We start from the raw sequence: 27,873 nt of genomic DNA on the forward strand, positions 1-27,873 counted from the left end.
GGAGCTGTACTGCTTTATACAAAACACAGCTTTAAACCAAGCCTGCACAATCTGTCAGTCATTACACATTTTTGCGTATTACCAAGACACTGAAAATGATTTCTTGTAACTTCCCTTTTTCCCATCAACAAGCAGACACTTGCAACCACACTCCTCTCCTACTTACTTTCAGACACCCTTAAAAGCAAAACACACGCGTCAGCAGTTTCCTGCCCGCTGCTGCACAGGCCTGAAGTGACACAAGTTTCTTTCCTGACAGAGATAAGATTATTTCCTCTGTTTGACGCCTTGAAAAGGACATCAAGAGCCCGGCAGTTCTCCCTTCTCTTTTCCCACACAATCCTGTAGTAAAGGAATCAAACACCAAAGCGTGCATGCAACATGGAAAGCAGTGACTCATCCATCCTGACATCTCTATCCGTTTTATCCTGTCTCTTGTTTGGCTTACAACACTGCAGCTACCAGTGATGGGAGGGAGGGTAATTGATGGTTACAACATGTTTATTGGATTGTTGCACAAAAATTTTCATGCAAATGCTACAAAAATTAGAGCCACTATTTATGAGAACTTCAACACAGCTCAGAAAATGTATGTGTTACACTTTTATATTAACATAAATTGTTATCAAGATTATTTTTTGTTGGACAAGAGAGCTGTTGATGTCATTTATATTTAACTATTAGTAAACAATATTTTCTTTAAACTTTCACAGAATTTCGAACCATAAAAACTCAAATTCTCCTTTTCTTGTGGGTTCCTTTTTATTGCCCAGAATACCAAGTATACAAAGCATACCAAAGTGTATTAGTTTGTTGTATCAATGCTGTGTGGCAATGCAGCACAGACTTCCAGTTGCTCTGTTCTTACAACTGCATTACCACACATTGTCCCATTGACTCTGACAGCAACAAACACGGACATGGTGTTCATTGTGAGGGATTATCTAAATTAAATGGTTCTCAAATCTGCACACTGAATGTGGGTATGAACAGTTACCGATAGCTACTACTAACCTACTTCATGTAGCCCAAAGGATATATGATTTGCAGCGATTCCAGGGGGAAAACAAGCAAAACCACAAATATCAACTTTGAAGTAAAAGAATAATAAGCAGGAAAAGACCCATACATGCAAATGTCACATGACCCACTACAGAATATTTCAAATAGAAGCAATGAAAAAAACAAAAAAAGAAAGAACTTGATAAAAAAAGGCATGCCGGCTGATTACTGTGTGTTTATACAGGTTTGCAGAAAATTGTTGCATGCTCTTACCCTTTTAGAAATCTGGATATCCATCATGAAGAAGTGCACATGTTTCTCTCCTTTGTTCAGCGCCAGCTTCTCTGTAACGATTGCAACCAGCATGGCGGTGCAGGCAACACCCTAAAACCCAAGACACACAGAGCTTTTAGTATTTTTGTTGTCGTCTCAACAGATCGTCAGCGATTGTGTAAGACTGATCCAGAATACTGAGACAAAACTGATGAGCCTGAATTTGCAAGTTAAGCTCAATGACAGCGGCCAGCGTGTCTTTTTACGTGTCCATTACCCTCTAAGGAAAGAACTTCTTCAGAAAACTCAGTGTTGATCCTTGTACTTCCATCTAATAAATCAAAACTAAATTTACACAAAAAGTTCAATGCTTAGACGGGCCTCAGTGGCACTAAAATAGTGTGGGTTTCCTCTGAGAATAGCTTAGCGCTATTCCTGGATAGGGAAATACATAATGATGGTGAATATTCGAATGGGTCTCAAAGCAAAACACATCCACATCTATAAAAAGATGTATCAGTGGAGACAGAGACAAAACACTGCACTCATATCCATTACGAATAAAGATAAAAGTTAACCAGTTTTTACCTGTTTTCCACTTTTCAGCTTGCATTAGAAAGAGAGGAGAGAGAGAGAGAGAGAAAGACCAAGCATGAGCAATAAAGCTTGAGCCAGAGTTCTGAGAGATATATTTATCCTTCATTCCACCAGCCACAAAATATCTATCATTACATCGTCTGCTAAACCTGGGAGGTACAAACTCTTTCCTTGGATCCATCCTCACACAGGGATGGGATGCAAAAAGTGGTGTCAACTCCTTAAAACAGCTGCAAATTGAGTTATAGCTGGACAGAGGCCAAAGTGCTGAACATTGAAGCTTTCAACCATATTACAGGTGTGAGTATCACCCCAAGTTTCTAGCTCCCAGAGCTGCTGATGGGAGTGGGAAATCTATTTTTTTCCAAACCCTGGGCACAGGTTGGCACACCCTCCTGTTGTAGTGGTGCCAAAGGCAATAAACCACCTAAAATGGATATGGTGGAAAGTTTTGCCTTATAAGGGGGGAACTTAATGAAAACAAGGGAGATGGAGAAAGAGAGAGGGAAAGATTGGGAGGACTGTTTTCCACTCTGTCACAGAGGTGTCTAAACCGGACTTGTGCCCACATCCAGAGCCATGGCCGAGATTCTTATCTGCTTGTACCAGAATTCAAGGCAGCAGCAAAATGTGTTGCCATTTCAAACACGGAGCCACTCCTTGCTTGCCCTCACTTGACCTTTCCCTCCAGCTTTTTTTCAGTCTTCACTTACCAACATTTTTGCATTAACATAAAAAACGAACTTGTTTTAAGAAAAACATCTCACTTTAAGATGTTCATATATGTCCTTTTTTGCTCTTTTACACATGAAAAACCTTAAACCTGGCTGTAATTCTCTGAGACACTATGGCACACTCAGCAGAGCCATCACACTTCACATAGATCTTTGTGCAACTGCACAGGGTACACTGCATGCTGACAGCTTCCCTCCCTCAGTCTTTTCATGTGAGCGCCTGGTAATATCAAGGTCTTGCAGAAGTACACTGTGTCAACTTACAGCTGCAATCGAAATCACACACACACACACAAGGGAAGGAAGGCATTCAAGCAAGAAGAATTTAATGTATCAAAGATAACTAGTGGAACAGTGCAGAATAGGCTGGATTGCAAACAGCGGAGAAGTGAACTGAACCAAACTGAACTGACCTGAAAATGAAATAGGAAAAATGAAATAGGAAAAATGAAATAGGAAAATGGATGAATAGTTGTTGCAGTGGAACAGAAGGGAATGAAACAAACACGTGGAACAGAACATTAAGGGTGAGAAGGTAGAATGAAGTAGAACAAATGACGCTAAAATACACGGAGAAGGGATTCGATAAAACATAATAAACCCTAGCAGACGATAAAAGATGCTAATAGATCACAGTACAGGAATGAAATCAATTGCGCAAAAGGAAGTCCTCCAGTGAAATCAACATGGATAGCATGTTGATTTCATGCTATCCATGAAATCAACATGTAATACAGTGTGACAGAACAGAGAAGAAATGAAACAAAATGGAAGATAACAGAAAATTCAACCTATTTAGAGACAACATAGTGTGACAAAGTGAAAACAGTGACAGAAGCTCTTGGTTTTGTGTGTTATTGTCTGTTTTTGCACTCAAAAGTGTGTCGGGTGGTTTCAGTGGTAACAAAGACAAGCAAAGCAAAGATTAAAAAAACTCCACTCCCTGTGCCTCCCTATTGAATTGAGGGTTTTTGTCTCACAGCTACTGTAAGGAGATAACAGTTTGTACAGTGAGACAGTTTTTATCATTTTGTCTCCATACATCACCACAAAGTTCTTTGATTCAAACAGTCAAGATGCGACTGAAGTACAAACTTTTAGGAGTATAACAAAAGTATTCAATTAAGGAATTTAAGAATTACAATATACACATTCCCTAATTTTCAGAGGCTCAAAAATAATTGGAAAATTGAATGCCAAGTAGTTTCAGATGAATTAGGTCTTTTTCCTTTTTATTCCATGACAAAATAAGCAGATAACAGATTTGAAATTGATTCAAATTGTTGAATTTGCATTTGCTGAATGCTTCCTGTAAACAGCAAACAGGAGGCCATCATTGGGCTGAAAAAACATATTAAAGTAATCAGGGAGATAATGAAAGCTGTGAACATCCTGCTACAGTCTTAAAAAGAAGGCACGACCTGGTCATCTCAGTAACAAAGCAAATGCCCTGAAAGACCACTAACAACTAAAGTGCATGATTACAGAATTATTACCATCGATAAGAAAATCCTCTTCACAACATCTAGAGCAGTCCTCAGGAGGCAGACACTGACAAAGTCTAATATCAAGACTCACTGAATGGAATTACAGAGGATTTACAACAAGGTGCAAACCACTGGTTAGACTCAAGAACAATAAAGCCAGATTAAACTTTGCCAGATTAAACATCTAAATGAGACTGCACACTTCACAAACACCAAACTTTGAACGCGACTGGGTGCTAGAATTTAGGCAGTCTAACTTCATCAAGTTCATCAAGTTGTATATAAATGATTGTGATTCCTCATGGAATACCTTTGTTAAACCTCTGGAATTAAAGCTGAAAATCTTCATGTTTGTCTTTGTTCTAATACTTCTGGGCCTTACTGTACACAGCAGGACTTGTTGATGTCTCTTAATATGTTTGTTATCAATTGTTATTTTTTTTTTAAGTTTAAGGTATTCTATATGTAATTTAAACTGTTTTCTCTTTGTTTTATATTTGTAGCACTTTGGCCAACATTGTTGGATGTAAAGTGCATTAAAAATAAAGATGCTATGCTAAAGATGCTACACTTTTCCCTTTTTCATACACTGTCTGATACAAGGCCAAAACAATCATTTGATGAAGAACAAGCATTGTGTGTTTTATTTTATTCAGTATGCCCTTAGTTTTTATGTGAATCTAAAATCATTTTCAGTACTACATTTTCTCAAATCAGCTTAGTTACCATGACTCCAGTGAAGAGACACACTGCCTTGCCACAGTTGGTTTTGGGTGCCACATCCCCATAGCCAACTGTGAGGAAGGTGATGGCTATGAGCCACAGCGCTGTATCCATATGGCCTGTTGATTCTTTGGTCTGCCTGCAGGGGAAACAACGTAGCACTGAGACTGAAGTGTAATGAAACATATTATAAAGAGGTATTAGTTGAGTTAAAAAATAAACATTACCACAATTAACCCCACCCCCCAGTTGTGAAACTGTATGAGATAGAAAACATTTTTTTTTTGTATGTATGGTTGTTTCTTTGTTTGTTTTCTAATATCAGTTGTTGAATAGGATTAGTTCTCTAATCCTATTCAACAACTGCTCTGGAGTATAAGTATAAGTAGCAGCTGATAATTCTGACTAATATCAGTCTAATCCAGAAACCTGTTTATAGATACAGTTACAGGCTAAATCCCTTCTTATATTTAACTATTTCAGTGAATCACCAAATACAATTAAGAGCTGAAGTGATGCAATGGATAAGTTTATTTGTGACACTCTCCCTGACTCTCTGAGGTTCTTCATTTTGTTTCTTAACATCTCAAACACAGTCTGTTTGATGAAGGTGTGGCGTACTAATCAAACCGCCTTATCAGTGCAGATTTTTTTACAGCACTCAGGAGTTCGGGAAGTCGAAACCAGTATAAACTTGTAAAACATCAAAAGTACAAGCCCAATATAAACTTTGCTGAAGCCTCACAGCTAGATAACATATCATTTTATCCGTCTGGCTCACGGATCTAGTAATCAGCTAGCATAATGGTTGCGTGTTGACAGATTTGGTGAAATTATCTGCTATCAGTAATAAGCTCTTTTATTACTTCTAACAAATCAAAATGTCAAAATATACACGAATGCGAGAAAGAAGTGGAAAACTGAAGGCAAACCTCCCATTAAGGTTCAAACGAACAAATGACCTCACGCTGTTTAAACAGCCAGGCAGATTGCAGAGGATCAGGCTGACATTTAGCTGGCAGACGTCAAAAAGAATTTTGTTAGGGGAGAATTATGAAATCATTTATTGGAAATCCATCTTGAACCAGAAAGTCAAACTGACTATCAAACCCTGAAGAGGAATGTTAAACTACTGGAGAGCATTTTGGTGTTTCTGTGTATAATAGTCAGTTGACACCTGGGTGAAGATGGAAGAGAGATTAAGAAAAAGAGCTAATTAATTTTTTTTTTATGAGAAAACTTTCATTTTGTCATTGAAAATCTTTGGTTCGTTATTGTAATGCCTGCATTCGTGCAAATGAAAAATCAGTTTAATGCGATTATGAATCAGTTTGATTACACAAAGTCTCAGTTGTGCTTCATACCTCTCACACAGTGTAAGCATCCAGGACACAGTGAGCCAGAAGAACAGGATGAAGACTAGCAGCATGCGTGCTGGGTGTTTGTTCATCAGTACCTTGAGAACAAAGCGAAAGGTGAAGTTGATATTGTTGAGTGAGCCTATGCTCCTGTAGGAGGCACTCAGCAGCACTTTGCTGTGCAGCAAGATGGCTCTGTGCACCAAGTACAAGCGGAGGAACATCAGCACTGATAACAGCAGCTCCATGTCCATCAGGGTCTCGCCGTGGTGGCTGGAAACACACAGTGGAGATGGAGTGGGAACGGTGGAAGAGGAGTTCACATGGAGGCCCACCCCCCAGTATGATCCAACAGGATGGATAACACAAACTAACAGCTCCAGGGTGATGACAATAATCCTGTGGCTGGTCATGGCGATACGCCAGTCCACCTGGTTGTGGTCAATGATGAACAGCTGAGAGATGAGGAAGGACAGTAAAGAGTAAAAATAGAAAGGAATTTGATCAAAGTGCAGTTGGAGATGGAAGACAATAACATTACAGTTGCATCTTCTTCTCATACAGTGGATATGCAATTAATGTAATGATGGTATGTAAATATGGTGTCAATAAAATCTGTGATGTTTTTTCTCCAAAGCTTCTGTCATTAGCTTCATCTTCCATTTTTATTTCACTTACTATATGTTTATTCATCACTTTGCATTTAATCATTAGTTAGCATTAGTTACTGTTCATCTCTGGCTGTCTTCCATAGTCTGTTTTTTTTTCTTCTTTTCTCTTCTGCCTGGTTCTGCCGGTGGTTTCTTCCTGTTTTAAAGGGAGTTTTTCCTTCCCACTGTCGCCAAGTGCTTGCTCACAAGTGGTCGCCCAATTGTTGTGGTTTCTGTGTATTATGAAAGTGCCTTTATCTTAGAATATAAAGCACTTGAGGGTGACTGCTGTTATAATTTGGTGCTATATGAATAAAACTAAACTGAATTGAATTTGCCTACAATATTTGCTAATGACATTAGCAGGGTGCTTTCATTTTGCTGATGTGTTTTTTAACTATATGACTTCCATTTCTATCAATTGCCTCAGCAAAGTTATGATGGGGAATAAAAAGTTGTTAGAAAGAACAAAATACTTTGGGATACGCATAGTATAATCTCATTATGTGGATTACTACGACATGCATACTTTGCATTATAAGCGGGAAAGATTGCAAGTATACGATAGTTGGGCTGTGCTAAAAGGGAAATGATAAGAAAATTATTTTTGGCCCGCTAAAGATTTGAACCAGAAATATTTGACAGAAGCCTGTGAGATAAACTATGAATGTGTATTGAAATTGTGACTCAGATATTTCCACTTCTTCAATCTGCAGCTTTATTTTGTTTAAGAAAGTGAAGCAGGGACATTCTTAGAACTTCCTCTTTCATCATTTTGTTAATTATTACTTTGTCTTTAATCCACCAACTAAGACACTTTGAGACGGTCTGGATGATTTAGCCTGCCACTTCTGACACCAGTTACATCATGCATCACTGCACACTGTCTCTATATCAGTCCCCACCCTAAGCCTGTCCTTCCTTATCTCCTCTACACACTTGGACAGTACCCCTCTTGTATCAGATACACGCGACTTATGACCAAACTAAACACTCTGTAGGTAAGAATACAAACCCAGCAGGCAAAAATGAAAGAAACTGTTACAAAACAGACACACAGTTCTTTCTGTACTTGTTGTTGTTACTACTCTTAAACATGCATGCTGTGACTGCAAGAGGGGAAATGAAAGAATGTTTACTCTGTTTAATTTCAACCAAATCCCTTCATGTATATTAAATTCCCACACAAATCGGCAGCAAGCCACGTAGACTGGAAAAACATTACAGCTGCAATATTGCGCATGCCTGTGTGGGCTGAGATTTTTATTTGGGGTTTTCCTGCATGCAGCAAATATCACAGACAATCAGTGTTGAGGCTACCAGACATGGCCTGAGAGGGGCTTTTTAAAAAGCTGCCTTTAAGTATCTCTAAAAAAATTGAATTTTAACCAAACTAATGCTGAGTTACATTGAATTACAATAAGTAATAGTTCAATAAGCGATGCCAAAAAACATAAAAAGCATACTCACCTGGATGTCCTTATAATGGAAAGCTATAATGAGGATCAGAAGACACCCAGTTGACAGGCTGATGGAGCAGTTGATGATCAATGCAATGTTTGAGCCCTGAGAAGAAAACAGATAGAGTTAGAGAAAACAGAACCGTGAGTGATGAAAACACAGCTGTTCTTCTGCAATGTCTAAAATTTCACTGCTTTTCATGTTTTCATATATCAAGGTTTGATATAGTCCAAGAACTGGATAGCTGCTAGTCCCTTCTGTAGCACTGAGCGAAAACACTTACATGCAAATCAAGTACTTGACTTCTACGTCAAAGGCCATTTATGCAATCTATACGAGTCCTGCTGCAATGTCAAGAGGACATAATGCACTTTCTATTGATGCTATATTTGTGTCTGTTTGGCAAACAGAGCAAATGGATTTTCTTTTCAAAATAACAGGAATTGCAGCTTCTACATTTTATGACCACAAGGGAGATTAAGTGATCATTTTTTGCAGATATTGTGATTCTACTCCCATAAACGAAATCATTTCATCAATTAGTCTTAACTTTGATTTAGTAGAATTTCAGAAATGCCCAGTGATATTATCTCTTCTGAAACAAAGCATTTTATTTAGTTTCCTTTGAAGTGGACAGCAGGACTTACTACCTCATATTTTCAGCCTATTTCAGGAAGAAGAGGGCAGGGAGAGACAGAAAAGATTAAACTCAGAATTGTGGAAGGAGAGTCAGATTAGAGCTATCAGGAGATGAGGTGGAGGAAGGCCAGATAGCGGAGCAGGAAGGTGAACGCTCAAATTAGGACATACTCTATCAGCTTCTGAGGAGCCTGAGCAGGCAATATGACGGCACCCACTGTCCATAATAAGAAGTCTTTTTTAAAGTAAGTACACACACACACACACGTCTCCAAAAGTTGATTCTGTTCATCTGTTCAACAGAATCAACTTTTGGAGATTTACTTACCTGGATGATTGAGAATGCATCAAGACATATGAATATACGCTCTCTCAGACACACACACACCAAATATATCTTTGATTTCTTCTTTTACCCCATTGATTTATATCATTAATAACATATATCTCAGCTGAACTATGGACACACACACACATACACTTACACTGATAGGCACTCACTCATCCCCCCTCCCTTTCCAACGCCTTCGATGCTTGTTTCCTGCGAGGGAACACGGCGGGTCTGTGTGCCGCGCTGGAATGGTAGCGCTGTGCAGGGCGGCTGCTGTGTTCGCTTCGGATTACTCCTCACCCCCCACCCACCCCTGTGGCTTGTCATGTCTTCACAATGTTGTGCTGTGGACATTTATGTGCTTTTTTGTGCAGAGGAGTTTTTTTGTTTCCTGTTCTCATGTTGTCCTACCATGGAAGCATAGCATGAGTAGGGGTCTCTTTTTTTCCTCTTGTACTTTCCCCATTGTAGTGTACATTTCAATGTTTTTTCTCTGATTCTGCCAATCTCCGACCTGTATCCCTATGTAATGTTTGTGCTATATGTGTAAGGTCGGGGGGGGGCATTTCACTGCAGGGCAACCTGCATGTGACGAATAAAGCTTTGATTGATTGATATGCAATGTTAGTGCATTAAACTCTCCTGTCTTTATCAATTATATTTAAATGACTTGGAAATCAGGTCAGTTTTTTCAAAAAGCATGAAAACCCACAACAAACAATCTGATTATGCCAAAGTGTAAATAGGAAACCAGCTTTTTGAAAAACATGTCACAGCACACAAACCAGTGTGCCAGGGGTGCCATGTCCAGGCCAGGTTGAGTATTAAGTGTGCAGAATGAAGTTTAATTTAAAAAAAAAAAACCTAGAGAATGAGAACCCAATAAGTGGATTCTTTTCATGTGGACAGCGTTTTCAGTGGGAGAAATGTTTCTTCACTCATCCAAGTGACTTCTTAAGTCTAGAGTATGAGAAATTATTTGCTGAAATTATGTTTTAGTGTTCCTTCATCCACCTGTTTTATAAAAAAAAACAACATTTTACTAGAAATCCACCTAAAATAAAAACAATATCCTGAAATTACATCAAACCAGACCATAAAGGGATGAAAGATGAAAAATAAATAACTAATAATTTTTAAAAGTTGCTGTAATATGTTTCTTTTAACCACAATATTTTAATTATCTAATATATATATATATATATATAAATATATATCAGAACATTCTTTTCTTCTTGGTCTAAATATGCACAAAAAAAAAAAAAAAGAAAAGACACAATAAGAGCTCTCAACGGACAGAAACTTGCTACATATGGTTACTGTTAGCCAGTATGGGTTCCAGACTGTTAACATGCTCCTCAGGTAGAGTCAAATTCTTCCATTTGCAGTAAAAAAGTTTGTCCTTGGTGCAGTCTGTATATGACATTTTTCTTTTGATTTCAAAACGGGGATTGGCTTTGTTTCATCTAAGGAAAATTCATTTATTCTGAGGCATTGTGAAGAGAACGCACGTCTTTGTCTTGGTCTGCTGTGTGACACTGTAAATTTTATCCTTTCATCTTTCTAAACTAAAGAATCCACTGAAAAAAAATCTGAAAAAAAATCTATCAATATATTGTCTTAAATGCTTGCAGAGCTCAGGTTTGCAATGGAGCCTGGGACCTATTGCAGCTCTCACAGGACACCAGAAGGACATGTCATAAGTCCATCACAGTGGAAAAAATACATAAATAATAATAAAACACAACCCCCATTCCAAGATTGGCCCTGTAAAACGTAACTACAAACCGAATGTAATGATTTGTAAATCTCATAAACTGATATTTTATTAACAATAGATGCTCTGTCCCCTAAGCACAGATATTTCTCCAGATTCTCACATTCTTTTGATGACTGTACATGCTGTACATGATGAGATATTCAACATCCTTAGAATTTTATGTTGAGGAACGTTATTCTGAAATGTTCAAAACATTGTAGCCACTCTTTTTTGATTTGTAGACAACTGCCCATATTTACTGAAAAACTGTGCCTCTCTAAGATTAGACTTGTTTTATGTCCAGTCATGTTACTGACTTGTTAGTGGTTAACCTAATTAGCTGCAAAATGCTCCTCCAGCTGTTTTTGTTGCCTGCATCCCAACTTTTCTGAGATGTGCCATCAAATTCAAAACGAGGTAACATTTTTCATGAAAAAAAACGTTTCATAGTCTTTGTATTCTGATTTTATTTACATATTGCACAACATTCCAGCCTTTTTGGAATTAGGATTGTATTCACAAAGTATAATAAAAAAAAAAAGGTTTCATGCCAGTGGAGGGATCGGTCAATTGCTTTGTTTGGAAAAAAGTGCCAAATTGTTCAATGATCAAAAACAAACATAAAAAATAAAATTCCCCACTATTCTTGGGAAAGAGTAGGAATAACCATTTTGCTGTTGTATACAATGGCTGTCAGTCAAACACCTGCCTTCCAGAAACTGCCCAGATGGGAGTATTTCACTCACCAGGTTAAAAAATAATACTAGACCTAAGATATTCAATTTTATAAAACACGAAATGCTATCCACAACTACAAAATAGTAAAAACAAATCAAAAAGCTACTAGCCAAACTGCATGTATTTTATTACTGCCCAATAATGGCTGCACTTCTGTTACTTTGCATGGTCACCAATCAGTCTCTACAATCTGATGTTTTCTCAAATGTACATTAGCCCCCTTTTTGTTTATGATGAATGTATTGTTGGAATTTCTCTTTCCATAATATATTATATTGAACAATTTTTGTCTTTCTGTTACATAACAGTACAATTGCAGGCTACTTTTTGACTCTTTCCAAAATGAGCTTCACATAATTTACAGTAATTAGTCCTAATGAAAAAGGAGTTACTGATTCTACAGTGAACTCCAAAAAATACATACAAAACCACTTAATTAAAGTAATGTGTGCTTGTAATTAAATACTTTCCATTCCACGGAACAAGCAGTTACAGGCTCAGATACTCACACCATAATGCTTTGCTCCATCGTAAAATTGAGACGGTGTCACGTGATGAATCAAAAACCAAATCACCTTGGTCTCAGCAGTTTTAAAAGGCCCTATATTTGTCTATAATGCTGAGCCATACATGTCAGTGCAGGTGATGTATTAGTGGAAGCTTTTTTGCTTTTTCACAAGAAGCATAGTTCAGTGTGGTTTTACTGACAAAAAGATAATTACAAACTTTCAAACTTGAGGCGAGTTGAGTGTGTAGGTGGTATGGTGTGACGTCCATTGGCAAGGTACATTGTTTTCCACAGTCTCTCCCGTAGCATCCACATCACGTCTGTGATTCATCCAGCACTAATTAGAAGACCCCGCAAAAGCTCAACATTTCACCACACACCATAACACAGAGCTCAACAGCATGTTTCGTGCCAAGTTTCTAAAATTATTTCTGTAACATTTTCCTGTTTAACCTACTTTGGGTTAACAGACTTGGACAGATGGTCTTGGACAAATGAGGATCCAGTGTCACCAGAACAGGCCACCCAAGGTATGGCAAAACAATATAAAAAAACAAAACAAAACACTATATCTAGCGCAATAGTCAGCGGTCTGGGTTGAGTTTTGTAATAAATAAATACTTTCCAAAGTAATAATACATGCATCTGACTTTAGTTTTCGAGTTTGGTTTGTTAGCCACTGTGGTTTCATTAACGTTCATGTACATTCTCTGCAATAAATTTAAGTGTGGGTTTACAAAGAATATCAGACAAGATCAAAAGTAGTGTAGTGGAAAAGGTAAAAAAAAAAAAAAAAATCTTGCATTCTTAACGTCAGAGAGATGCTGCTTTGTTTTGACTGCCTCTTCATCTCATTTTGTTTTTTACATTCCTGCTGTCTGGTTGGTGATATACATTGAAATCTCTCTGTTGTGCCATATGCCCATATGAGTTCAGAATATACTATTTAGAAACAGAAAATTATAAAGTGAATGTTTACTGGGTAAGTCTTAAATCAAGAGTAGGCGAAAAAATTAAAGCATTTGCTAACAAATGTTTAAAGAAATAATAGTAATTACCTCAAAACTTTCAACCAAATGAAAGGGAAGCATCCATTTATCTTCTTCAACTTGTCCAGTTCAGGGTTGCAGACAATCACTCATGCTCACATTTATACCTATAGTTAATTTAAAGCCACCCCATGCCCACCCTGTATCTGAAGCAAGGACCTTGTTGCCATAATGCAACAGTACTAACCTCCAAACTACCATCCCAATAAAGGGAAGCAGCAAACAAAATAAAATCCATCCTAATCAAGCTGCCTCCTTTGTTTGATGTCTACATTATACCTACCAAGCCTGAAGCTCACCACCAGCTCATCCTGTTGATATACGCATGCTGTGTACTCATATTTTCAAAGAATGCCAGTGACTTCCCAAGTTTCTTAGTGCAAAGGGCATAATCATGCAAACCTATGTTCACTACCAGCAGCTACTTTGCAGGCAATGTAGATTCATAAAAGTGAAACAGGAAAAGCAACCACCGAAACATTAAACTCATCATTTTTAAGAACAGGATGTGTAGTACTTGCAGCACACCCACACATCTGGCTTGCACAGCCTACATTTACATAAGTCAAATTCAAAAAGAGAAAGATTTACATCATTTTTGACCCATATCAAGCAAAAGCAAAGCTCACACAGAAGTCATTTCCACTATGGGGATTGGGACACGGATACCAAATGTGGCTGCCCTGCGTGTGTGAAAAAAAAATGTTCTCCCCATTTTGTTTGACCTTTGATCAGATGATCCATTTCTGCTGATTATTTTGCTGTGATGAGTTTAAAAAACAAACGTCTGTGTAGTCAGTGGATGAAATATAGCCACGTTAAAGTTGTGATAATGATATTGACATTCATTATCAGGACTTTCACCTGCTTGGCACATGGAATGCTTTTGACTAAGTTTAAATATAATCTGCAAAGTAATGATTAGTGAGAGGTGCTGTTTGATACAACAATAGGATGCTATAAAAATGTATGGGCTGTCTACCAAATGATGTTTTCTGTATGAGACAAAAATCTCCCATTTATGTTCAGGCGGACCAATCTGTCACAAACTTTCTTTTTGACCTGTAGTCTCAGAATCACTCAAATGCCTGCAATAATGATCGAATGCTCACATTTTCAGTCTCGGTGCATGTAAATTGTTTCAAACTGTAAAAGCCAGTTAATTAAAAAAGCAGCAGAAAAGATGACACAAGGTCACATTCAAGTCAAAGTGCATCCCCCTGGCAACTAGAACAACCTTAGTCAAGACAGAGAGACCATTAGCCTAGCCATGCAAACGCTCTAATTATACACTAAATGATGTGGAAAGATCGCCTGAAGTACTGTTAACAATCATGCTGCAGGGGAAGAGGTGAAATGTGGAAAAAGGTTCCATAAATAGCTTTGTTTTTGTGCATAACCACGAAAAAGGTTTGCTTGAATACAACTTTGTAGACGATTGCTAACTTTGATAGAGCCGCTCCAAATATATGCTGCAGCATACATAAAAATGACATAAAAACAAATAATATTATATGGTGCACTTCCAGGGAAAGATATAGATGCTATGTTTGATTAACGCTGCTGTTATGTGATAACCCCCCCCCCCCCCAAAAGAGTCCATGGTGCAGCTCACATTCATGACTTTGGCACTGCATGAAGTTACAAAAAGTAGTATGAATCCTGGCATGAGTTATATAAGCTATGGTTAAATCAGAACTGAAGCCTCTCCAAAATAATATGCTTTTACTGTGGGCAGAGAACACTTTTCCAGTGCATCAGCATTTCCATCATACCAAAGCCGATGCCTGCTGTTAGGAGCAGTTGAACAGCACCTGTTCTTGGTTCATGTTTGTAAACTGAAATTCTGAACTCATATTTATGCCAGTACATTTAGTTTCACCATCATAATTTCTCCAGGTCAACCTCATTGAATGTAACAGACAGAGCGGTGTACCTGGTGTGCATTAGAAATGTGAGACTCTCTGACAGCATGATCAATCCCTGACTTCACAGCATGGATGTGGTCTGATGTTCTGCAGCACGTGTCGTAACTTTTTTCCACATGTGGAACTGGCATGTGCTGCGAGAGGGGGGGGGTCAATCATTCGCTGATTGTGTAGACTGGCATTGTTATCCACTGAGACTGGTGTAAGGACAACAACCTGTCTCTGAATGTTGACAAGACAAAAGAGATGGTTGTTGACTTTAGGAGGACACGAGGCGACCACTCACCGCCGAGCATCAACGGCTCCTCTGTGGAGATCGTTGACAGCACCAAATTCCTGGGTGTACACCTGGAGAAGGACCTCGGCTGGTCCCTCAACACCAGCTCCCTGCACAAGAAAGCCCAACAGTGTCTCTTCTTTCTGAGAAGACTGAGAAAGGCCCGGCTTCCACCACCGATCCTGACCACCTTCTATAGAGGAACTATTGAGAGCATCCTGAGCAGCTGCATCACTGTCTGGTTTGGGAGCTGTGCCATATCAGACCGCAAGACCCTACAGCGGATAGTGGGAACAGCAGAGAAGATCATCGGGGTCTCTCTACCCTCTATTGAGGACATCTACACCACACGCTGCATTCGCAAAGCCACCAGCATTGTGGCTGATCGGACACACCCCTCTCACACACTCTTCACACTCCTGCCATCTGGAAAAAGGTACCGAAGCATTCGGGCACACACATCCAGACTGTGCAACAGCTTTTTTCCACAAGCCATCCGTCTCCTCAGCAAAAAGGGACTGACTGATAAACACGCACACACACACATACACACACACTAACATTATCACTCAGCTTAACTCAAATACCTCAAAACATTGAGACTGGACTGACTAACCAACACAAAGCGCAAACACACTGACCTACACCACCAAACCATCGCACACACCAACCTGTAAATGCTCTTTTGCACAATATTATTACTAGATATATTATATATATTTTTTTTTTTGCACTAACTTGTCTTGTAGCACCTTGGTTCCTGGAGGAACGTTGTTTCGCCTCACTGTGTATTTTTAAACTGTATATGGTTGAAGTGACAATAAAGTTGAACTTGAACTTGAACTTGAGATCTGCATCTTAATATCATGAGTCTGTGCTACCAAATAGACTGTCTGGAAATGAACTAACTAATTAACGGGTCACGGACGGTCAAACACCAGGTGCAGATTATGCTGCTGGAGCTGCAAGCGGTTAGTGTTGTTTGTTAACCAAGAATTTAGTCATGAAAAGCTGTGTCCTGAAATGTGCTTCTAAGAAAAATCAAATCTAGGTGTGTATTATTAAAAGGTTGACATTGATTTGAGGTGCTGCTTGCCAGCAGTGGAACAAGTCTTTACAGGCTTTAGTTCCTCTGAATTAAGGTAGAAGCAGTAGTGTTCATTTGTTCATTTAGCATTTGAGCATGAGTCCAAGGGCAAACAATAAAAAAGTAAGCTCCTGAAAATAGAAAGTGAGCTTAATGTTGCTGTCAGAGCTTTGTCTGCTCTTTCCAGAGAAGGGCTGAACAAACGGACTAACTTTGCAGATGCAAAGTTGCTATCATTAAAGATGCTATCATTTAAACGCTTTACAACATGCGCAAAAGAGCAATGTGTCACATCACTTCTAGCGTGGGCTTTAAGAACTTTTAAGAAAAATATTCACATGAATCCACATAATAAGAGGCGGCAGCTGACACAGAAGGTAGCGAACTATACAAGATAAAGTTTTATCGTTAAACATTTAATTTAATTTCAAATGTAAGCTGTGCATTTCGGTGTGGAGATAATGTCTGAAAGACACTGACGTGTTTCGTGTCTTAAACCTACCGGAGTGTAAACATAGGGACATATTTCTGCGTGGATTATCATGAGCAGTATCCCAAAGAGAGCGGTGCCCAGAGTCCACGCGCACAGACGCTTTTTATCCTCCAGTAATAATTTTCTGTCTCGGAGTCTGTAAAGGTCGTCTCCCTCCATGTGAGTTGTCCGTTTCCCGGGGAGTGTCAGTGGCACCGACACGTCTGCGGAGTCCCCACGGTTTCGGCTGATCAGGCCATCGCAGCTCACGCAGTCGACTTTGGAGTCGCCGTGCAGGCTGCGGTTTGTCATCTCCATCTCCGGAGCGCACACGAGACGCCCGCCTGCTCCCCTCTCCTTGTCGCCTTGCGCTTTCCCGCCCTATGCTTTGCCTGTTGCTCTCCTCCAGAGCTGGGTAAGGCATAGTCCGATGGCACAGTCGCGTAGCAGGCCCTTCTCACTTGCGTTCCTCATCCACGATGCGGGTTTACCAAAACTCTCGGGTCTTCTCCACAATCACCGCTCCAGCCCAACCGGCGCGGAGCGGTTACGCGCACTGCTCGCGCGCACCGCCGTCACACTGTCCACACTGCAGCGGACTTTGCGCTCTTATTTGCATGTCTTATTATTTAAGAGTGTGCGCTGGTCTGATAAGCGCTTTCTTTGTGCGTGGGTGGATGCGCTCGTCACGTGCGTGGCGCACTCTCTTAGCAGTGAAGCACAGGAAGGTTGCAGGTGCAGTGAAATGACATAAACTTTTGTACATTTCTTTATTTGATGATGTGTAAGAAAAAAAATCCAATCATTGTTATTTTAATTGAGAGAAAACGCCAAACGGCAAATGTATGGAAATTCAGTTATGTAACCCCCGTGCTTTTATTTTAATCTTTCAAGTTGATTCTGACGCAATGAAACCTGGACTGCGCAAGTTTCACAATAGCTACAGAGCCGTGGCGGGGATGAGTTGCACTAGGTTATATTCAATGCAGTAGTCAGGGTTCACTAACATCGTTTGCTGTCACTATTCCATTTCTACCTGAAAATGTTTTTCTTGTCATTTTGAAAACATTCATGTAACTGTGCCCTCTGATTTCGATGTCTCCATATTTATTAAATTGCACAGGTAAGTCCCCAAATAGACTACACAAAAAGTGAGAAAAAAAAGCCTTTCTCCTAAACCCTTTCAACTGAGGCACAGCGTCATGACCTTGGGCAACGTGACGCATCCAACGCACTGGAGTACTTCCGCTAACCAGATCCTGCTGTTCCGCTGACGGCAGTGAGAGTTCTGCCCGAGGATACACTTTATACAGGTGATTTCCCAGCCAAGTGAATAAAAAAAGAAGAAACACAAACAGGATTTAAACGCAACAGCAAAGACTTTACTGAAAAGTACGATTCATGTCAGAACAATGATTTCAGAAAAAACTGCATGGATTAATCTTCTGCGATAAAACAAGCGGCTCAAGCAAGAACTAAGAACAAAATCAATCAATGCGTAAGCGTGAAATGTAAATAAATAAAAAATGAAAAGTAACAATTCATGGTTTATAAAGCTGTAGCAGGACCTCATAGCAAGCAATGAACAATAAAAAAGTCACGACTTTATAAGCAAGCCCATTTCAAATTAAAAAACAAACAAACAAGAGAAAGACAGTGACACAAGCGTTCTGTATATTACAGCAGAGAGCGTTTAAGCTATTAAATAAACATGTTCACGTTTGGAAAAGTGAAGTTTCTAAAGTAAAACCAAAGTTTGAAATATATATATAAAACTGACTGTATGTGACTTGACTGCCATCCATTGGTGGCTGAATAAATTACAACAAATATACGATTATAAAGTGCTCATCGGATGTGGTAATATTTACAAGCAGCTTAGTAAAAAAATAGCCTCTTCTACTTAATAGACAGATATTGTCACTATTGCTACAGTAGTTTAAAAACCCTGAATCACATTTCACAGTGATTAACTGTGACTTTTACACCCTGCAAAGATTTACAGATGGTAAAAAAAATTTAAAAGACATATTTTTGGCATTAAACATATTGCTGAGAATTCCTGAGTTCAACTTCAAGCACCCAGTGACTGATGTTGTTCTTGTTGAGTACAGTTCATCAATACAAAAGCAGCAGTGCAAACACAACAGATTCAAAGAGCAGTTTTCACTTGAGCTGTGGGGTATCCCTGTGCAGAGTAATAGCCGTCGTTGACAAAGAAAAATGAAGAAACAAAAGAGTTTTTTTTTTCAGATTATGAAAGGAATAATTAAACTGTACAGCTAAACCTTTTGGTCCAAGAAGATCTCTACTCAGGCCTGACATCAGACGGCTCAGCTTATAATGCTTATAATGCCCCCAAACTTGCCCTCCCCATAGTTCACAATTGGTCTACTCCTTCCCTGCTCGCCATGGCTGCAGGGGAGCCTGAGGGATGATGAACTGCGGAAAGGTCCGCGGCACAACGTAGTATCCAACGACCTGCTGGGCTGGAGGTGGTGGCACAGTGCTGATGAAAACTGGAGCATGCTTCTTGAACTGAGGCCACACTGGTGTAGGGTGGTAGATGACCTGAAGGTTAGGAGGCACCTGAACAGAGACAAAGATTGGATTGAGTGAAATCTGAAAGGATGGTAACAGACACATTTTTTCCATATGTGATGAATCCTTTCTAAAGCACACAACAACAAAACATAACACTGTAATAATATAGCAGCAGCTAACATCAACAACAACTTGCAAATGAAACTAAAAATAGCTGTTCATGTATCTTACTTGTGTAAAGGAAGAAATTGCAAAAAGTGTGAGTCAGTTAATCCAAAAGAAATAAAGCCAGTTTCTTATAACAACAACAAATCCAATGAATCACAACACTGGACCTATACGGTCGCTAACAACAAGGCCATAAATCCTTAAAACTGGATAACGCATAATTCACAGATAACTCACGCTTATTTCATAGAGAAATGTTCAGCTGCATAGGTTATTGAAGCCATTAATTCTATATAATAAGTGAATTAACTAAGAGGGAAAAAATCTTGCCTTCAGTAGCTCAGTTGCCCAGATTTATAGTCGCGCAATGCTAAGGCAGTGATCTAACTGTGTGAATTGACAACCAGATTTCCAGCACAACAACTTAAGACATCTGCTACACCACAACAAAGGCAGGCTAGGATTAGCTTTTATGTAGACAAGAGTCCTTAAAGCTCATTCAAACCTCATTCAACTCTGAGAGGTCGTTCCATTATTGGAAATCATCATCAACAAGACCTCATGAATGGCCAGCCAAAAAATTTTACAAAAGGTATGGAAAGAGGTTTCCTGAGTTTTTCCTTCCCACTGTCACCAAGTGCTTGCTTAAAGAGGGGTCATCTAATTGTTGGGGTTTTCTCTTTATTATTGTGGGGTCTTTACGCTAGGTGTTTGCCTTGAGATGATCAACAGATGTTGATCACTGCTGCTGATGAAGCGCTATATAAAACTGAATTGAACTGATATGTGATGAGAATCTGTAAGTGTATATTTGTGGCAGCTGGATGCTGCATGTGGGTTTTTTTGACTAGGCTACTGTACTCAGGTTCATTGTAACAAATAAGTCATTTCTTGTAGCACTATTGTTAATTAGTGTGCAGGGCTCGCAAAATCTATCTCAGCCCCGTCCGTCGGGCTATATGATAACCCGACGGGCGGGGCTGAGATAGATTTTGGTCTCCCCGTCGGGCTAGCGATTTTGCGAGCCCTGGTGTGCTTTCTTTTACTAACATAAGCACAGGTTTGGCCACATAGATAACTGCTCTAAGAAGCATTGTGGTAAATAAATGACCAACAGATTGTTAAAAGAAAAGAAAAGAAAAGAAAAGAAAACAAAAAGAAAAGAAAGCAAGAAAAACGTACCATATTTCTTGGGTATTTGACCCTGTTTGATCCATCTTCGTGTGGCTTTCGAATCCTGGGCACCATGGTTATTTTGCAGCTTTCATCCTCCATCTTTCCCTTCTTAGCAACCTGCCCTTCTTTTTCTTTTTCTCGCTGCACATCCCCATCTTTCGCCTCCTCCTCCGTGTCGCTCGATGAAGCTGAACCACAATCCGAAGATGTGGCAGAGTGGTAATCTGAAGTCTCCTGGCTTAGTGAGTCCAGTGAGGACACATCCAGGTCATCCTTCACACACTCTTCATTCTCCTCTTCCTCCTCTTTGTCGAAAGAAGCAACTTTAAAGGGACTGTTGTTCTCTTTGGATCTGTGAAGAAGGGAGTAAATGATTTTTAAGTCATGCCATCCATTTTCCAGCCTGTGACTTCCTACAAGTTTGCACTTGTTGTTTCACATATTGCATCACAACTGTCACTCGTTCAGAACAGAACAGACTGAGAAATGGCTGCGTCTTTGTCTGCCTCTGCAGGCACCCGGTGACTCACCTTGCAGACACCTCCAGTGGATCAATCCACAGAGTCATCTCAGATGGAAATCCCAGGCTGGTGGGCATGATGTTAGTCTCTTTGCAGGCTTGCAACACCACTTCATCACAGGGTATGCTTCTGTTTATGCGAATGCATCTGTGAAAAGTTCAGGAATTAAAAGTTAGGTGCCTTCTTTCTTTGCAGGAAAAAGTCACTCACTGACCACTGTGTAAATGTTTAAACAGTGATGATTACCTAAATGCTTGGCCTTTGCTGGGACAGTCGGGGTACCAGTGATCCTTGTATTTTTCACATAGAAGTCTTTGAAGATTTTCTGCAAACAACTCTGCTTTGGCACCATCTAAGTTACCACGTGTCACAGCCATTCGTTTGAGGAAGTCCACCCCGGCCTTGATCTCTTGCTTCATTGTGACTGTAGACAAAGAAAGAAGGAAGAAAACCACACAATTTATCCATGTGATTCTGTGCATGTGTTTTGCTATGACTTCAGTGAGGTGTGGAAGACCGTGAACTTCAGTTATCACACTTCCCTGTGCAGTTTTCCCTGAAGTGTATATTTATTTTTCTTTGCCTTCAGGGCAGTGTTGAGCATGGGTGAGATGTCCTGAGTGAATTTTACATATATTGCCATGCTCTGTGCCAACAAAAAGATAAAGTTTGTACACGGGCAAATCCGATGCAAACTATAAATGCCAGGTTGACATCCAAGTAATTTGACTATGCAAATTCATTGAGGTCATTGTGCTGTTTATTTTCTGATAGCATGTCTGTTTTGGGTTGAGTGTCAGTGTCAACTTGATCAGAGAGAGAAAAAATGTGCTTAATTGGGCCAAGGCTTTGGCCAACTGCAGACAAACCAGCTGACAGTGCTAACATCTTCCTGTTATCCCTGACAAGAAAGTCCATCCTTGAACTTTTGAGTTGCAAACTGTACTTTGTTATTGTGGCTTGCGACGTGCCACTCTTGCTTCAGTCTGGGTAATGTGTTGTCACAGAAAATAATCATTTTCTCTACTATATGGAGCCACAGCCTTCCCTTAAGGGTAGCCGTGATCCTGTGACACAAGCAGCAACTTTAAATCCCTAACAAATGTTTTGCTGTCGCATGAACTATGAGAGCATCGATGTGTTATCTCCCTCAGACACCATTTCGGACTTCCAGTTTATAATTTGTCCGTGAGGTAAACAGGGGTAGGCTAGAATCTGCAATGAAGAGTCAATATGGTTTGGGTGACAAGTGCTAAGAGACATTAAAGCCATTAATAACAGCACAATATCTTAAGAATTGCTTCAACGATTGTGGTACATGCGACCGCAACAGTTATTTAAACCACACATCTGCAGAATTGAATATAAATATTGTTTTCTGTTTTCTTTTTTATAGCAGGCCTACACCTTCATTTTTAGACACTTGAACCAGTGATTTTAGTTACTGTCGAACAAAGAGTAAGAAATGCCTGTAAAAACGCTTTGATTTATTTATAAAAGGTTGTTTTAAAACTGATGTTCTTATTTTAAATCCCTGGTTTATCTTGAACTTTTGTTCTTAATGAAGTCCTTAAATTGGATGATTAACAAAATGTAACAGCATGTTACTGAAGACAGATGGTCTTACACACGTTCATTTGGAGTTATACAGATGGATGATTTACGTTTTGAAGGAACTTAAACGCATCACTGGGGGTGTTTGTTTTCTCTATAATCACAAGTTAGGTGAGCTCGAAAATGAGGTAGCTTCTCAGTCTGCACACCATGTTTACTGTGCTCGTTTAAAGGCGAGCGGCTGTCATTATACGCAAACCTCTGATACAGGTTTGTTTGGAACAACTTGACCTATTTTCAGGCACAGGCTTGTTCCAGCTGCTTATACTGCGGTCTTTAATGTTTAACTACGAGGGCAAAACTCTGTTAAAATGTCGCCCTGAAAAGGAAAGATTAGTTGAGCCATTTTTAGGAGCGGTTTCGTCGATATTCCCCCCGCGCCTGCAGATGAGGACACGGCGCAAAGCGTGTTCACGTGCTTGTGGACCGTTGGGATACAAAATAAAAAAGCCAGACAAAGAATATAAGAAAGCGAAAAATGTATATCCTCCAGCCAGCTGTGATGAAGGGAACGTCACACTACTTAGTGGAAATAACGCGCTTGAGTTTTCAGGCGGTGCGGAAACCCCCAAATGGAAATTCAGAAAGTTTGTGACGAGAAACGTACAGCTGTAGGCAGCTCACCCAAACAACGTATTAATTAACAATTAATAAACAATGTATTTTGGATGGGGGGGTATTTCCGGAGATGAGATTAGATAACTAACTAAATAAATAAATAAATAAAATGTTTAAAAAACATTAATAAAATACAATCAAATAAAATTTACAACAACAAACAGACGTAACACAGCCGACAAAACTTCAACACATTACACAACCAAACGCGATAAAATTAAAGTTAGAAGTACAGAAGTGAGTACTCACATTTTAACGTAGTTATTGTCGGTGCCCTCCTGCTGTATTTGTCTGCCCCTCGGTACTGATGCGCTGGAACTCTCGTGGCGGCACGTTCCTTCCTTGTTCTCTTCGGCTGTAAAGCAACAGAGACGTAGGATTACCGTCAGCGTGACTCACTTCCTTCGCTGTGTGTAGTGAGCAAGCGGTGACTAGTGCCCGCCCGGCCCAAATATGGAATACCGGAGTAAACAGCTGATGAGCGTGAAAGAGAGCGAAATCCCTCACTCTGCTGCTTTTCTAGGCGGAAGAGGGTGTGGGTGGGGGGATACATAATAGTGTCCTCACCTCTTAAAGGTGTGGTTTCACCCAAACTGTGAAGCGCTTAGCAACTATGTGCTATACAAACAAACCCAGGATTGTAATTAACTGTACCCCACAGCTACACACATGTCACATAGGGAATGCGTTCCTATGAATCATATATCATTATGAAGTTACGTTTTAATGGATTTACATGCTTGATTGTTACATACCTGAAGCTTCACTAGCAGCAGACTTAATTAACTGTTCGTTGGCTAATTATTACCATATAACCGATTCTAACGGCGGGCTGCATTGCTATGGTGACCATTTGCATAAGTAGTACAGTACTCCCCCACGCCTACGCCTACCACCTCTCTCACGCTCTCTGTTGAAGTCTCGGGAAACTGGAACTGAAGGCCGTGCTACATTTGAAAATAACTTAATTAGTACAATGATGAGCTTATATAAGGTGAGATGAACTTGACGAGTAAATTTGAAAATTACCTTAATAACCCAAGACCCAGTCACGGGTAAACGGGTCGCTTAAGACTGTTAAAGTGTTGTTGCTGTTAGATGCTGATTTATCTTGTAAATTTGTAGAAATTTTAAGTCTGTGTTAAATTTAACTTACAGTTTAATGCCAATGAGGGGTAAAGGCTTGTGATTTTGGAGAGATTATTGTGGCTTTACATCTGAGATTTTTATATAATACAATTTTTATATATGTCACGGTCAAGTTTTACTGCTATTGAAATCCTGGACAAACCTGGACAAGAGGGCCGCAGTTTGTAACAAATATAAACACAAATTAAGTTGGAATACATGTAGCAATTACCCTGGCCAAGATAACTACTTACAATGGACTGAGACACCCCCATAATGACCAGTTCTGCCAATTTCAGGTGCTTACGGAAAGTGACATACCCATATAACATATAGAACCAAATATAAAGACGCGCATGTCTGAATGTGGCTTAGACTAAAAAGTCCGACAATGTGTGAACGATAACGCAAATAAATGACTAAAGATTTACAGGAACAGAGAAGAAGTATTGGTCTCTGTTGGTCTCGTGCTAGACAGTAACCAGGGTTGCTGAGACGAATCTAAAAAACCTGTCCACGGTTCACACGGACATGAAATGAGGACATTTTCAAAAGATAACCAAATGAAAGATACCAATTAAAAGTGTTTATCAGAACTAACGATGGAAATCAAATTTTACTTACAATAGGGAGCAGAGATTCCTTCTGTTTGAGGTGAGTGCTGTTTGTCAGTGTTCCTCGAAGTGACTTGGCCGGTATCCTACAACTATTTAAGCGCTCAAGAGGTTGATTTGCATAACTGTTACATACCAAATAAACTAGAATGGATGGGTGGTGCTATTGTGCTGAACTCACTTTCACTGAAGTCAAACGTGGATTTTTTTTAATGGTCATTTACAGACTAAAATTGTGGGATGTTAACTTTTTCAACTTTTAACTACATAAAAAAAATCAATAAAATATTAGACTCACTGGTCTGAAGCAATTGTTGACCGATCTAAAAAATGTTTATGCCCAAAATGCTGACTTTAAGTAATTTGATCACATGATGATTTTCTGTGTAAATTTGGTACATAAGTACATTAGATTTAATGTAATTGATCAAATGAAATGTATTTGAATCTTATATGTTCATTTTATACCAAACAGTTTCTTTAGTTCTTACACTTTAATTAAAAATTATTGCCTCGAGTCTATGAGGGCCAAAAATCGTTGTTTTATTTTATTTTATTTTATTTTATTTTATTTTATTTTATTTTATTTTATTTTATTTTGTTTTGTTTTGTTTTATTTTATTTTATTTTACATTTCTTTATTATTATTATTATTTTTAATTTTCCTTAAAGGAACCCTGAGGAGAGAGATCTATACTAGAAGTTTATTTATTTTTAGGGTGAAGTTGTCAGTAAACTCCTGCAAGCCTGGTTGTTTAATAAGCAGCATCTATAAAGTGCATGGATTCACTGAACAGAGACAGATAGATGCTAATTAGTGCTAAGGGAGGCACAAATCTTAAAGTATAGGCTTTAACAAAAATCAAAGTTTTAAGACTGATCTGGAGAAAAAAATCTGGAGTTTCTGTCTCCCAAACCCAAAACTGGGAGTTGGTTTAGTGCATGTGTGTGCATGTTTGGGGCGATCATGGCTCAAGAGTTGGGAATTCGCCTTGTAATCGGAAGGTTGCCGGTTCGAGCCCCGGCTTGGACAGTCCTGGTCGTTGTGTCCTTGGGCAAGACACTTCACCCGTTGCCTACTGGTGGTGGTCAGAGGGCCTGGTGGCGCCAGTGTCCGGCAGCCTTGCCTCTGTCAGTGCATCCCAGGGCGGCTGTGGCTACAATGTAGCTTGCCATCACCCATGGGTGGATGACCAGATATGTAAAGCGCTTTGGGGTCTTTAGGAACTAGTAAAGCGCTATATAAATACAGGCCATTTACCATTTGTGTGTGTAGGAGGGGGTCTTCATGAATTTTATATAGTGAAGCCATTCAAACAAACAGCCTTCAGGTTTATTTAGGTCATTAGAACAGCCCATTCTAACAGCTTAAGGCTGGAAGGACTTCAGTGTATAAAATTCATGAAGACCCCCTGCTACACACACACACACACACACACACCTCAGTCATAGCATTTCTAGCTGCCAATAATAATAACAGTTATCTCTTGAGTTTGTTTCAGTTCTAAAAGCTAATGGGAGGTCTCAGGTATTTAGCCTTTAATGGGACAGTTGTCTTTAGAAATTGTCGTCTTGAGAGTCGTTGACCCACCCTGTCATCACTAGGGGTCACAAAGCCAGTCAAAAGGTGGGGTAGCATGAACCCAGGTGTGAATTATCCATGAGACGATTCACCACCCTGCCATCACTAAAGTCAATTCAATGTGTGAATGGGGGTTATGAAACACATAGAAAGAGATGTCAGAATTGTTTTATAGGTGGCTGGTATTTGGTGTTGTATACTATTAGCTTCAATTAGTTCAAGTGGATATATAGTTAGGTCCATAATTCCTAAGACAAAGACAAAATTTATTTTTGCCTCTGCCCACCATCACAGAGGATTTTAAATCAGCTGTTGAACATGTGATCGAAGTGCAGATTTTCAGCTTTGATTCAACGGATTTTATTGAGAAGCAGTTTCATGGAAGCAGCCATATTAATGAAAAGTGATGAATTTGTATTTTATAGAATTTCACTGTAAGTTTAAATATGAAGCCCAAAGTGATGCCATTCAAGGTGAAGGAGGCTAAAAAAAGGCTAAAAATCCTGAATAAAACTACCATAGAGACAGCAAAAACTTTAGGAGTGGTCAAAATTACAAAAAAAGAAGGCATGACCTGGTCATCTCAAAAACACCAAATGGCCGAAAGCTCACAAATGACAAACTAAAATGGATAATGACAGAATGATTTCCAACATCTAATCGAGTTGAGAGCTCAAGGAGGTTGAATTTATTTGTTGAATTTAAACGAAGTATTACAGCAAAGTGCAAATCACTGGTTACACTTAAGAACAAGAAGGTTTTGCAGGTAAACATCAGAACATATCAGAAAAACATATTTGAAGACATTAAATCAAGACTAACTTGAGAAGAATGA

At 39.3% G+C, this 27,873-nt stretch overlaps 2 protein-coding genes across 4 annotated transcripts in view; both read right to left on the reverse strand.

The window, feature by feature from the left end:
* The window catches only part of kcnn4 (potassium intermediate/small conductance calcium-activated channel, subfamily N, member 4), a 22,322-nt gene extending 4,587 nt beyond the window's left edge, over positions 1–17,735 (reverse strand). For both annotated transcript variants that reach the window (XM_085290743.1, XM_085290744.1), the window contains exons 1-5: positions 17,104–17,735; positions 8,295–8,390; positions 6,181–6,629; positions 4,820–4,955; positions 1,276–1,386 (exon numbers count right to left, since the gene is read on the reverse strand). In XM_085290743.1, coding sequence (XP_085146869.1) covers positions 1,276–1,386; positions 4,820–4,955; positions 6,181–6,629; positions 8,295–8,390; positions 17,104–17,391 — 1,080 coding nt within the window. In that variant the 5' untranslated portion in view covers positions 17,392–17,735. The remainder of the gene's footprint in view (positions 1–1,275; positions 1,387–4,819; positions 4,956–6,180; positions 6,630–8,294; positions 8,391–17,103) is intronic.
* A 698-nt stretch (positions 17,736–18,433) lies between these two features.
* On the reverse strand, positions 18,434–25,485 carry LOC146563581 (protein BTG3). Of its 2 annotated transcripts, none has more exons than XM_085290262.1 (6): positions 25,467–25,485; positions 23,964–24,069; positions 21,729–21,906; positions 21,492–21,629; positions 20,968–21,313; positions 18,434–19,662 (listed from the first exon to the last, which is right to left on the reverse strand). In XM_085290262.1, the coding sequence occupies exons 3-6, from the start codon at positions 21,899–21,901 to the stop codon at positions 19,465–19,467; spliced, it is 855 nt and encodes a 284-aa protein (XP_085146388.1). In that variant the 5' UTR covers positions 21,902–21,906; positions 23,964–24,069; positions 25,467–25,485; the 3' UTR covers positions 18,434–19,464. The 2 variants fall into 2 exon arrangements, with proteins under 2 accessions (XP_085146388.1, XP_085146387.1); XM_085290261.1 differs by lacking the exon at positions 25,467–25,485 and adding an exon at positions 24,470–24,602.
* Positions 25,486–27,873: the final 2,388 nt, after the last annotated feature.

This window comes from Mchenga conophoros, linkage group LG11 (assembly GCF_057382185.1).
Source record: "Mchenga conophoros isolate Kocher_MC1m ecotype Shallow Benthic linkage group LG11, M_conophoros_male_GT1.1, whole genome shotgun sequence".
NCBI classification, from domain to species: Eukaryota; Metazoa; Chordata; class Actinopteri; order Cichliformes; family Cichlidae; genus Mchenga; species Mchenga conophoros.

Bases quoted from the DNA above. Each gene is read 5' to 3' on its own strand.
- LOC146563581 (XM_085290262.1), bottom strand. From the start codon at position 21,901: ATGAAGCAAGAGATCAAGGCCGGGGTGGACTTCCTCAAACGAATGGCT. The intron at 21,630-21,728 runs GTAATCATCACT...AACTTTTCACAG, and splicing joins AGCAAAGGCCAAGCATTTAG to ATGCATTCGCATAAACAGAA. The intron at 21,314-21,491 runs GTGAGTCACCGG...CCTTCTTCACAG, and splicing joins CCACTGGAGGTGTCTGCAAG to ATCCAAAGAGAACAACAGTC.